Genomic DNA, 13,860 nt, shown 5'->3' with positions numbered 1-13,860 from the left:
GTTGGGGTGAGAGAAGATCCAAAACAATCACACAAAGATACAAAAAAACACAGAGAGATGTGAAACAACTGTGCAGAGATGCAAAATAACCACACAAAGATGCAAAATAACCACACCAAGACTCAAACCAACTGCAGACATACAAAACAATCACCCAGAAATGCAAAACTATCAGACAAAGATCCAAAACAAAGACAAAGAGATGTTTGAAAATCAGGCTTTGAATGCCTTTCTGGAGTGGGTGTACACTTTTAACATCCATTTTGGTTCTTCAGTACTTAGAATACTGTCTTATAGCCTGTGTTTTGCACCTCACCATCATCCATTTTTGTCTTTTTGTGCAATAAAATTACAGTAACGTTCATATTACATTGTGTTGTTTGTAGTTGTTTTTAGTGTAGAAGGGTAGATGTGCCTCATCCTCTCGTAATCTGTCCATGACTGTAGGCTACGGGAGTCACAAATATGAGGCATATACTGGTATTTTAAATTAAAACATTTAATTTTTTTATTCATTGTTCATTAATTTCATTGAATGAATGTTAGAGCTATTCATAACAATGATCAACAATAACAGTAAATGCACCGACACAATGATAGATTTCTGTGCTGGACTGCGTTGTTGGCCGAGGTGAGAGTGGGAGCTGAGTGGAGAGACTGTGAGGAGAGATGTGCATTATACAGTGGACAAAGGGAGGTGTCTGGACTGAGAGCAATTTCAGGCAGAAGCTGCTTTCAGGAAAGCCAACAAGTGTGACAAATTGTTTTTATCAGGTCAACTCTTTAAAGTATAGTCTACCAGTATTTGGAGAGATGAAGTGGGTGTTGCTTTCAAAGCATTCTGGAATCAAGCTGAGACCAAGTGAAGGCTGGAGGAGGAAGAGCTAAAGAAATATGTTGAGTGCCATTGGACTAATATGTAATTAAAGGGTGTAAAAAATACCATGACATATTATTTTGTGCAAGAATTCTACCTTGAAACAATGTGAAAATGTGAAATGTGTTGTCGGTTGAAAATATGTCAGGTTTGCCTACATTGCAAACACAATAGCCAGACTTCTGCCAGTGCATGCAGTCTTCCCAGCTCAATCCCAGATACATTTAGTTGCAATGTATTTTTCTGCATATCTGTTCCTCTCTGGGTGTAGTTGCTGTTGTTTAAAGTAAAATTCAATTCCAACACGTGTTCTGGCAATTTACTTGCCACATACTGGCAAATAGACCAGAGCACGAGTATAAATGCTCACAAAGGTGTGAGACAGACTTAAAAAACAGATATCAAGCTTTTTTTTCCTTCAGCTTCACTTAATATTATGTTACAAATCTCTAGCAGAGCAGTCTAAAGCCAGAATTATAATCAATGAGTCCTACATAAAGGTTATTTATTTTCTGTAATGAATATAAACACCATGTCTAGGGAGTTAGTTTTAAGTGGACTAGATATCTACTTGTAAGTTTTTTACCTAATTTAATTTTTCTGAGTTCTTATTTTTGCCCCATTTTTCTTGACATTTCAAATGTCTCTGAACTCCATATATTTCCACACTTTGCTTTTTCCCTTGTCTGCTCTAATTTGGTTTACTTATCCCCTTTAATTTTGACTGTATTTTTTTTCTCTTATAACCTGCACTGTTGTGCTGGCAGGAAACGTCATTTTGTTCCAAGTAGAACGACACTTGAAAAGAAAATTTGATTTAAAAAGTTATATTTGATGCCTATTTTGTGCTCAGAAAAACAAATTTAATAAGCATGTTATTTGAGCACTTTTCCCCCTGTGCTTTGCCTCAGACTGCATACAGTCTTGCCCTGACTTCTAGCTGGAGGTTGTTGGCACTGTAGGCAGTCTGAGAGGGAGACTGCAGGCGACGCCACCTTCTTTGCAGTTAATAGCCTCCTAAAAATGACGCAAGCACCGAGCATCAATCAGATGTGTAAAGAGGGATGCACTCAGTGGTGAAGATGCAAACAATCGTCTATCATGAGGAATCAGGTCACAGTCAAGAAAAACAAGCAGGTTCTTTTGTAGATTTGGTGCAGCTTTGTTTTTTTAAATATATATTTTCATAGTTTAAACAAGCTACACAAACACAACTCCACGCACTGTTTACCACACACACATAAACTGGTGTTAAAAAGGAACATACGGTGAGGATGATCAGGCTGAGTACATGATGAAGAAGCAGAGAGACAGAATCTAACATCAAATGTATTCCCTTAACACCAAGTCTATCAATCTCATTCATGAACTTGAGTTTTTGAGACATCTACATCACCCCTAAAAAAAATATGTAGCACAATACATTTTAAAATAATGAATCCCTTGACAGTATCATTTTATTTTCTCAAGGTACTTTTTCTTTAATTCTATAACTGATATACAACCCATGGACTTTTGATGATTAGCAATGACAGTGGCCTCATAAATATAACTACATAATGCTCTTGTAATGATAGCTGCATTGGCATCATTGAAGTATTTTGCTTACTTGACTCATTCTGTAAAAAAAATCATTTTCAGGTCTGAATCTGGTGCTGTAGTGTGGGTAAAACAAAACAAAACTTCACAGAACGAGGCTTTGGGGCTGTTCACTTCAATGATCACACAAGTTTGAGTCCCATATTTTAGATTTTATTTTTGTTCCAAAGAGCTTTTTAATTGGTCTTTTAGTGGCTGTTTACTTTCATGCACTAATTGGCTTTTTTTATGCAACAAAAATGGGCTATTTGATTAGGCTTAGGCGGTCACAGTTTGGGTCACAATCTAAAGTGCAATTTAAAAAGCGTATATCAGCTTTTACATTAGCACCTTTTCACTGAAAGACTCGATGTCTTCTACATAGTCTGTGATGCTCTCTTTTTTTTCATTACTAATTACAATGAATAATAACACCCCACTGAAGAAGGGGGGCGGGCTGCTTTACTGATGCATAAAAGACACAAGTCATAGAACATATTTACTAAGCTGATGCCCCTAAACCATCTGGTAAATTTACAAAATACACATTCAAATAAACTTAAACTGCAATAATTTTCTAGAATACTTGATTAAATAGAACCAAACATATGTAAATAACTGTCTTTCTGTGTATATGGGCCTCAAGACATGAAGGTACAGAGCTGTATCCATCTTGCTGAAGGGCAGAGCTGATACTGACATAAGCTGCAGAGGTGCTCCTTAGCATTTTGAGAATAAAGTAGGAACTTACTGCCGATAGTCTCATTTTTGGACCATCCAAAACATGTGGACGCACATTGTGGTTGTCACACACACACACAGACACACATACAAACACACACACATATATATATATATATATATATATATATATATATATATATATATATATATATATATATATATATATATATATATAAATATAACACCCAGCACGCCCCTGCGGGCGGTTTATCCTTCAAGCTCGGGTCCTCTACCAGAGGCCTGGGAGCTTGAGGGTCCTGCGCAGTATCTTAGCTGTTCCCAGGACTGCGCTCTTCTGGACAGAGATCTCCGATGTTGTTCCCGGGATCTGCTGGAGCCACTCGCCTAGCTTGGGAGTCACCGCACCTAGTGCTCCGATTACCACGGGGACCACCGTTACCTTCACCCTCCACATCCTCTCGAGCTCTTCTCTGAGCCCTTGGTATTTCTCCAGCTTCTCGTGTTCCTTCTTCCTGATATTGCTGTCATTCGGAACTGCTACATCGATCACTACGGCCGTCTTCTTCTGTTTGTCTACCACCACTATGTCCGGTTGGTTAGCCACCACCATTTTGTCCGTCTGTATCTGGAAGTCCCACAGGATCTTAGCTCGGTCATTCTTCACCACCCTTGGGGGCATCTCCCATTTTGACCTCGGGACTTCCAGGTTATACTCGGCACAGATGTTCCTGTACACTATGCCGGCCACTTGGTTATGGCGTTCCATGTATGCCTTGCCTGCTAGCATCTTGCACCCTGCTGTTATGTGCTGGATTGTCTCTGGGGCATCTTTACACAGCCTGCACCTGGGGTCTTGCCTGGTGTGATAGACCCCAGCCTCTATGGATCTTGTACTCAGAGCTTGTTCTTGTGCTGCCATGATTAGTGCCTCTGTGCTGTCTTTCAGTCCAGCTTTGTCCAGCCACTGGTAGGATTTCTGGATATCAGCCACCTCCTCTATCTGCCGGTGGTACATACCGTGCAGGGGCCTGTCCTTCCATGATGGTTCCTCGTCTCCCTCCTCTTTCTTGGGTTTCTGCTGCCTGAGGTATTCACTGAGCACTCGGTCAGTTGGGGCCATCTTCCCAATGTATTCTTGGATGTTCGTTGTCTCATCCTGGACTGTGGTGCTGACACTCACCAGTCCCCGGCCCCCTTCCTTCCGCTTAGCGTACAGCCTCAGGGTGCTGGACTTGGGGTGAAACCCTCCATGCATGGTAAGGAGCTTTCTTGTCTTTATGTCAGTGGCTTCTATCTCCTCCTTTGGCCAGCCTATTACCCCAGCAGGGTACCTGATCACGGGCAGGGCGTACGTGTTGATGGCCCGGATCTTGTTCTTACCATTCAGCTGACTCCTCAGGACTTGCCTGACCCTCTGCAGGTACTTGGTGGTTGCAGCCTTTCTAGCGGCCTCTTCATGGTTCCCATTTGCCTGCGGGATCCCCAGGTACTTGTAACTGTCCTCTATGTCTGCAATGTTGCCTTCTGGTAGTTCAATCCCCTCAGTTCTGACTACCTTCCCTCTCTTTGATACCATCCGACTACACTTCTCCAGTCCGAACGACATTCCAATGCCATTGCTGTATAGCCTGGTAGTGTGGATCAGTGAATCGATGTCTCGTTCACTCTTGGCATAGAGCTTGATGTCATCCATGTACAGGAGCTACCATATATATATATATATATATATATATATATATATATATATATATATATATATATATATATATATATACATACATACATACAGTGGCACCCCGACTTATGGAATTATTTCGTTCCAGAGGGTCTTTCGTAAGTCAAAATTTTCGTAAGTCAAAGCCCCTTTTTCCATTGCTTTTTGAGTGAGGCAATACTGGCTGAAGACTAAGTTCTTGGTGGAGGAGGAGGTGGCGGAGGTTGAAGAAAGCATACGTGTACATGTATATAACATTATGGAATTTAATTGAATTTTTTTTTCTATTTTATCTATTTTGTTTTGCGGGCATTTTGCCGTACCACGGGCAGAAATATTATGTGCCTTAATAACTTTTTCGTTAAATGGGGTCTTCGTAAGCCAGGGTTCCACTGTATATATATATATTCACAGTTATATAAAGCCGACTAGTTGTCTTCGTTAGTCTTTCCAAAGCTCCACCGTCCTCTAGGATAGCTGATAATGTGAGTTTAGACATTGTCTTCATGAATAATTCATTCTTTTCTACTTTGTAGCCTTACACAATGTAGCCCAAGCACTTGACATGCATTATTAACTCGGGTTTTGTTTATTTAATTGTCTAGGCCTTGCAGTTGGTGGTATTTTCGTGTCAGTGCATTCTGTCCACCTTCGCAAAGTCTGCTTTATTCAAACCCCATTGTCTGTTTTACTCACTTGTGGGACTTCTTGCCCTCGATGCCCCCAGGGCCCGACCCGCAGTCATGAGCTTGAATGATGAAGGTGTATTCCTTCTGTAACTCGCAGTCCACCAGGCCCCGTGCCCTCAGCTGGCCCTCACCGGACGTACCGTTCAGCACCACTGCCTCGAACGGTGCGTCCAGCCCGTGTATGTTGAATGCACAGATCTCTCCTAGAGAGCAGGGTGGTAGAGAAGAGAGAAGGAAAAGGAAAGATGAGGTCAGATTTAATCAGTGTCTGTCACACAGAAACCAGCTAGACAGAATTCTGTGTGTAAATTAAGCAAACAAAAAGCTTTTTTGGGGAGAGGAAGTTCAAGAAAAAAGTTTGCCTTTACTAGATGCCTGAAATGTTCTTATCCATCATGCAAACCCACCAGAGAGCACCTGACTGGTCCCAGATTCAGTCTGCAGCGTGACATGACCCTAAACTTCAGAAGGAGCCCCGCTACAGATGGCCGACCCCCACAGAGCCTTGATATTGACATTATGAAGCCAGTGTGTGGCAGGTTCTCCAAGATGCTTGGAACAACCTACCTGCCAACTAACTCATTTTCACAATCAGATTACGCTAACATTGTAGGAAAGAAATGCTGACTTAATTTAACATTTATGGATGTTCCTGTGGGTCCAACTCTTAATTGTATTGCACAGAAGAAACACATGCTTTCTGGGAATATTGCTGAGCTATTTATTTCCACCAGCAGCCACTGTAAGAGATATTGTTGCGATATTCATATCTGCTCTGTGCTGCCCTATCTGCAGTGGAGGAGAAATAACAGTTGTAACTGTTTCACACATGCTCTCAGCATCATCCTTGAGAAAGATACCAGTGCAGAGAATACATACGTGGTGACATACTGGAAAGAATAATAAAAATGTAAAGAAAGTAGATTACTAAAACCTCATGATTTTTATTTGGGAATTATATAAAAAAAGGTCTAGCCCACTCCTGCCTGAGAAAGTTCATGAATAAAGTTAAAATGCTCTACACTAACAATCACAGGCTCATTTGTAAGACTCTACATTAGAACCTCACTGTCTTAATTTAGAAATTTAGCAAAGTTTAAAGCCGTTATGTTATTTTCAACTCTATATTTGGATTCTTGATCTCTAGTAGAGTTTATACAGATTTATAGTTAATAAAAATACAGATTTATTTTATATTGCTTGTTCCGCTCTCTATTCAGTCACAGTCTGAAACAAGCTTAGGCTTCTTTCTCTTTAAGCCAACTTACTTGTGATTGGCTGTCCCCCTTAAACAAAAAGAACCATACAACTGACACTGAACATACACTCCACAGAAAAAAGCTCCAGTCAGATAGCAGATTCAAACCTACTTGCTGTTTCACCTACTTGCTGTGAAACAACAAGAAGTTTGTGGTATCTAGATGACTTAGACCTCAGAGGGTTAAGTAACATACCTGTCCTTAAACAGAAGACAGAAAGTGCTTTACGACTGCGTTTTACAGGTTCCTTTGTGTTGTACAGCAATATTCCTGATGTAGCTTTGTTACGTTTTCTTAATATTGTAAGTGTTGCTCAAATGATGTGAGAACGTTATTTAAAGTGTAAGAAGTACAGTTAATTCCATGGTAAGGTTTAACACCTCGCTTAAAAGAAATTCTTTAATTTAAACTTTATTTGATCTAAAGTGTATTGTGGCTGAATAAAAGCTGGTCAAAACAAACCCTAACGTTTACTTCTTGGTCACCTTGGGTTATTCCTATCGCTCCTTCACAGGTGCACAACGAAACATACAGGCAAAGCAAAAAGCATCAGAAAGTCACACTGGAGCATTTATAAATAGATCAAACTCGCAATCCCGCCAATGCCCCTTCGTACTTAGTGTCTAATTGCTCTTGTGAGAAACACCAAGGACATTCCCACCGTTTCTCCACCCAACATGGAGCCATTCTTAGTAGTGCACCCAAAAGCAACATTAAGCACAATTGAGTTACACAGAGGCTCAAGCAAAACTAAAACAGCTCAAAGTCACCCTTGTAGCGAGATATAGAGCAAGAAAATCCATTTAAATCCAGAGTGAGCAGCTGACATGAGCAAAACAAAAGAGGCGAGAGAAGGCTGACATTTATTAGCAGGAGAGTATAAAGAAGCGGTCCATTTGTGGGGTCGGAACGCTTTCTTTTTCTTCTTAACTTCGAGAACTGACATCCTCTTGTGCTTCCACTGGTGGGATTTCAGGAAATCACTTAACGTGCTGGTCTCACACTCTGACCTGTGACGGCTAATTGCGCTGATATCACTTAAACTAACAGCGAGGACTAAATTGGATTCCCAAGCAGCTTTGTGTGCACATTGCTCCTGGCAAATTCTGATAAGAGCAACTTTATTTTCTGCCCCCCTTCATCCTGCTTCTGTCATAATCCCCGCCACCTCACCCCGCCCACACCCAACTCTCCCGCCCCCTCCCTTCCAGTTAGGGGCAGGGGCTCTGAGATGACAATTTGCCTGCAGACAAGCTATAGGCGAAGAAAGATGAAGAAAGAGCAGACGGAGGGAAAAAAAAAGGGCAGAAAGTAAGAGAATTGAAAGGGTTGGGAGGTGTCAACATTGTTTGGTTACTGTAAAGGACACCCCCCCCCCCCCCCTTCCCTTTTCTGTATTGTCTGAACAATGACTTATCAGACTTAAATGGGCCCCCATGTCATGGAGAAGCACGGCTTGCCGGCAAGAGAAAAATCATAAAATGGCACCGAGCAAACGGTGTGAGACGGCGAGTGACAGAAGATGCAACAGTCTTGACGTGAGGCTTCTCTCGACAGTGCGCCACCACCACACAAAACAGGAAAATGGAAAATCCATCACTGCTGGAGCGAGAAATAAATCCAATACACAGGCAAGTGCAGAAGCTTCCCATCAGGGCGAATATGCTGAAGATATGCTGATGGTGCGCACGCCCACCGTCGAGGCTGGGTGGCCTGACGTGCTCCATCGTGATTTAATTGTAGCTGAAGGGGAGAGGCAGGGAGAAGGGTCAAGGTGACCGCAGGAGGTGTGTGTGTGGGGGGGCGGGTGGAGTGGGGTGGGGGGCTCCCTCTTAAGTCTCAAAAGAACACTGTGAGTGGTTCCAGCTGCCAACAGACCTGTCATTTTTTTGCCATTCTTTTCCTTTCTATCTATCACTTCACTCCAGACCTGATAAGTGTTTTGCCACCTACAGCGAGGCAAAGATGGGCGGTGGAGCGGGATGGGGGAGAGGGGACGAGGTGGAAGAGCACTGGCCCCCGGAGGCAGGTGAGGAACAGATGTTGGGCGGATGGAACTTGGCAGAGGCATAGCGCTCCCAAACGCTAATTACTGCGCTAAACTGTTAGCTAAATATGCATCTCGGTGTCACATTAGACTTTTAAGAGGTAGATTTACGATCAGAAGGAACTCTGTCTTCTTGAAGGGGGGTGAGGTGGGGGACATTTAAAACTAATGGATGCAAACTAATGGATAGTGTGAGTGCAGTGCTGTTTCTTTATTAGTTTATTTTCTGGCTAATCACCACTGTTTAGCATAATAAATTGCTTTTATGATCTTCAGCACTCCATATAGTAGGCCTGCAGCATTTTTAATCACTATATGCTTTTATGCTTTACACACTGTAAAACTTTGAAACTAACTTACTCGACTATGCCTGATTTGCCCCCCTCTTCTTTGCTACCTCATTCTCTGCTGCTGTGATTACTGCGTTTCCCCTTGGACATCATTACATTTTCATTTAATCAACTCTGAATTAAGGGTTGTCTATTAGTTAGTAGAAAGTGCACTCTGGACCTAAGCTGCTGTCCTGTTGGTGTCAGAAGTCGTCCAGTGCTCAAACACCTCAAGGGAATCTGGCACCGGTCCACTCTGCACTATCTTAGAGGACGGAGAGCTCATTATCACTGAAGGCAGAGCTGCTTTACCGGCAATATTGGCTTGTGTTTGCAGAGCTGGAGGAGTGTGACAAAATATCAGGGGCCTCGACGCCTTGGGGCCCCAAGTTATTATCAAAGCTGACAAAGCATTCTTGATGAGCTGCCTGTATCTTAATATATACACAAGCCGAAAAGGTGCTTTCGCTCACGAGTGCAGAGATATGCGCGGCAGCTGTTTACCGAGCATTTGAGCGAGGAGTAAAAGTGGAGATATCAGGCGAGGAAGCAGTCACACTGCTGAGAGGAAGACGAGGAAGAGAAAGATATAGAGATAGATGAAAGGAGGAACTGAGAAGGATGGGAACATGGCCACTGCTGCCTTAGGGCAGCTCCGATTTCCCTACTGGAGAATGACCAAAGCACAGGCATGAGTACACACACGTTCACTCAAACAGTGCCAGCTCGGCGGCTCTAATCAGAGCCGACATGCCTTTCATCCTCCTACTGTTGGAACAAACACCAGATAGACAGCAAGTAAATCAGATTTCTGGATCTCATACTGCTACCGAGCACATTCTGGAAGAGGAATCATTTCGCTGGCACTGAAATGTTTGCGTTCACTTAATATTTCCCCTTGTTGCTGTTAGTAAACCGGCCCTGTTTGCAGAAGAGTTGCTGTGTTTTATGAGGTTTACACAGTTGTCATGATTTCAGCTGCTTTTCCAATTCTGACGTGGGATCAAATTATCTGGTGTATTAGTCACCTCTGCAACCTACTAATTCTCCTGCTTACTTCAGCCCCCACCCTCAAAAAAAAAAATGCAATCAACACACCCACAAGCACACACCCCGGCCCCTCTCAGCTGCAGTGCAGAGATAGAGCACGAGCCTCATAACTCTGCTGAGGGACGAAATTGAAAATGCTGTAATTATGCTCTTCATGAAATTAGCTAGCAGAGGAAAAAAAACACAATTGAGAAGCTGTCCATTTCTGAGATAAGGATTAATACTAATCAAGTCCACATGTTCTGACTGCGGTGCATGAAAACTGAAGTGGTGTTTCTGTACAGTGAGCGCCTCTGAGTGTTTGTCGGAACGGGGATTTTTAATTAAACTACAGCTTTCTCAACAGGGGTTTAAAGCGGGGAGGAAGTGGGCTTGCGTGTGTTCGACTGTTGCAGAAGGGGTGCGAGTTGATTTGCTCGACCTCGTGGGTGCCACCCCCACTGCCACCTCCCTTCTCTCCTCTCCTCTCTGTTAATTACATTAAAGGCCCCTCACACAGTGTTAATGACATCCCACTGTCTTCTATCAGAGTGAACACCCACCGTGTGTGTGTGTGTCTGTGAATGTGTGTGTAGGCATGTGTGAGAGAGTGAACAGTGGAGGATTGAACCTTCTACACTCAGACACTCACGTCAAGGAAGCAATGGGTGCCCCCCCTGAAATCAGCTCATGCTGTTGTTGTTCATAAGCATGTAGACGGTATGTATCTGCACTATCCCTGCTCCTGATGTGCAGAACAGCGTTCTGTATTAGTACAGTGAACACAGAAAACTGCACGGTGGGCTGCCCGTGACCTTTCCAGTAAGTGCAATCTGCCAACCAAATCAAGCATGTAGCTTCCAAAGATTACAGCTCACTCATCAAAGTTTACATCCACTCACAGGTCCAGGTTTCTCATCACAGGTACGTGGGAATTTCCTTTTCTGCACGGTGATTCAATTGGTGGGTGTAGTTTGGTAGGAAGAAAAAGGAAATACTGTACATGAAAAAGTGTTGTTTTTTTTTTTTTTTAAGGAACTGGGTCAACATTTCAAAAAACAGCACAACCTACACCAAGAAAATCTAGGTTAAGTACAATAGGTCAAATTAAAGTGCAAACTGGATTTAGTAGTGAATGTGGAAAACACTAAGCCTTGAACCTTTGTAGAACCTACGATGTTATCCACCTAAACGGCTGAAGTCGCTGTCAGCATTTATGCTCATGCTTGTGCAGTATGTGTTAATTACCGTGTGGTTGCTTCTCAACTCTGGCCCCCTGCTCTTGGTTGTAGTCAGTTTTCTTTCAGCACATTTGTCCCTCTGGTCCTTCTTTGTACATTCGAACACATCCGTTCTGATAGCTTCTGCATTGTCCCTCCAGGAATTTACTGACATTTGTGATTGATGCTATGATTATTATTGTTTATATTAAGATGATGATGATTCTCTCAGTGATAAATTCAAATTCTTGACATGTAGTTGCATATGTAGGGAGCTGCACATCACGTTTCGCATTGGTTACAGTTTAAGTTTTCAGTGGGGTTTGTGGTTAAGGAGTACATTTCCCGCTGAAGCATAAATCCCCAGTAAGCTGTGATCCAGCAGGAGAATCAACAGTCAGATTTGGTGTGACATGAAATGCATTGTGCATGAGATATATGCATGGAATTTGTGGCTCATGTGAACAAATCTTTGCCTGAGACCAAGGATAGTATAAATATCAGAACATTGATGCATACAATTATGGCAATTATGACGTGTGTCTTTTACTCCTGACTTGTCACCAGTTTATGTCACATTTAAACGAACTAAATAAGCACCGAGATTCAATGTGAAGAGTTAATATTGTGGCGGACTCTGACGCCACCCATATGGAATAGATACAAACTTTATAAATCTTATAAAGTTTGTATCTGTCTGTGAAATTTGTATGAAAAGCATACAAGAGTGAAAACAGATATAAGATCCCTTGAAAAATTATATAAATGAAATTATATTATATAAATGTTTTGGATACTTACTAAAACAATATATGAAAGTAATGAGAAAGTGGCCACTTTCATGAGTAAATCATATAAGCCCTATGATTCACTATATGAAGTAGGCCACATCTTATGCAAGTTTTTTCTATTTCTTTTCCAAATGGGCAGTCACCAGCAATGTAGGCTGCCTGCTCAACCAGGAGAGATATGACTGCGTTCGAACCCAAACTCGGAGCGTTTCAAAAATATAACCAAGTAGTTTCAAGTGCCTGAACCCAACAAGCGAGTGAATTCAGAAAGTAAGTGACAATGACACAAATCCGTGAGTGTAAATGAAGTGTAAAACACAAATCACAAACACACAAATGACAATTTCTTCACTGACAAACTTGTGACTCTCCCCAAGCTTGCACCACTCCTCCAATTTTATAATTCAGTTTTTTCACAGAGAACAGCTTCCTCTCCTCTACAACAAGCCACCAAAGCCAAAGGATCTAGTCATATCTCATATCTTTGACGGAACAGCAATATTTGATGCCCTGCGATAAGAACTTATTGGTATCACTTTATTTTTAGGTTATGGTTAGAGTAAAATCGCTGTTTAATGGTTTATGAGTTTCCTCTGCATACTTCACAGTCCCTCCCTGCCTAGTGCACATATGAATTAAATTAACTGAGCTCGTCACACAAGCTTTGGCTTTTAATGTAGTGCTCTTCAAACACAAGCCAAAATTACCTTAGTTACTTCATCAGTGTAATACTTTATAGAGTTTTTGGACTACCCCAACACTGAGAAGAACTTTCTATGATAAATGCACAGATTTAGATGTTTAGAAGTGGGTAAAAACCCTAACCCTCTAGAAGCATCTAAAAGTGCTGTAGAAGTATCGCAGTATGAGTCCGGTTAGGTCAGATTTTTGGGTGAATCAGCATGGGGTTTTCGGTTTCATCTCTCCAGGCATTTCATTGGACAGCACCAAAAAAATTTTAATAACTCAAGGCTACTTTGTCATAGCAGCTTCAAAGGTCTGTTAGCGCTGCCAAGTGTGTGCAATGACACACACCCACCTCGCCTTATATGTCAGTAAAGTTAATCACAAACCCCAGGGGGCAACATGTCAATTACTTCAACTTGGAGCAGGGCCAAAGCACTGCCGTGCAGGAGTCAAACCATCAATAACAGACTGGCATCCGATGCAGCACCAGCTAAATCATTACAGTAAACACAAACACTTCACTTTAATCAGCTGGCAGCTTACATCCACCCACAGAATATTCACTGCTTTCAGTCAGTGACGGCCAGGAAAGGTGAAATTTCCCGACAGTGATCTAAAAATTGACATTGGGCAATTTTTTGAAAAAACAACTTTATTCTATTTCCTGTTGCTGATTTAAGGCATGGCTCACATTGGAAACTGTATCCACCAAGTGCTAATTGAGGGGAAAAAAGATAATGCCATAAAATGAATCAATATAAGGCTTTAATTAAGATCAATTCCATTATTTTGTGTCATAGAATGACTTTGTAAGGCCTTTCTACATGTAAAACGCAAGTTCTTTGACACAACTCTTTCCTCTACGCTGAATACTGAAATATGATTGGCCTTCCAAAAATGGTGAGAGGAGGTAAAAAACCACAAAAGCAACCAAA

At 41.9% G+C, this 13,860-nt stretch overlaps 1 protein-coding gene across 1 annotated transcript in view; it reads right to left on the bottom strand.

Annotated features, from left to right (window-relative positions):
• LOC113035750 (calsyntenin-2) overlaps positions 1-13,860 on the bottom strand; it is a 356,909-nt gene that overhangs the window by 161,143 nt on the left and 181,906 nt on the right. The window contains exon 3 of the mRNA XM_026191409.2: positions 5,571-5,766. Within this exon, the coding sequence (XP_026047194.1) occupies positions 5,571-5,766 (196 nt within the window). The remainder of the gene's footprint in view (positions 1-5,570; positions 5,767-13,860) is intronic.

The sequence above is a fragment of the Astatotilapia calliptera genome, chromosome 14 (genome assembly GCF_964374335.1).
Source record: "Astatotilapia calliptera chromosome 14, fAstCal68.1, whole genome shotgun sequence".
Lineage (NCBI taxonomy): Eukaryota > Metazoa > Chordata > Actinopteri > Cichliformes > Cichlidae > Astatotilapia > Astatotilapia calliptera.
This window is presented reverse-complemented; position numbering and strand designations above follow the sequence as displayed.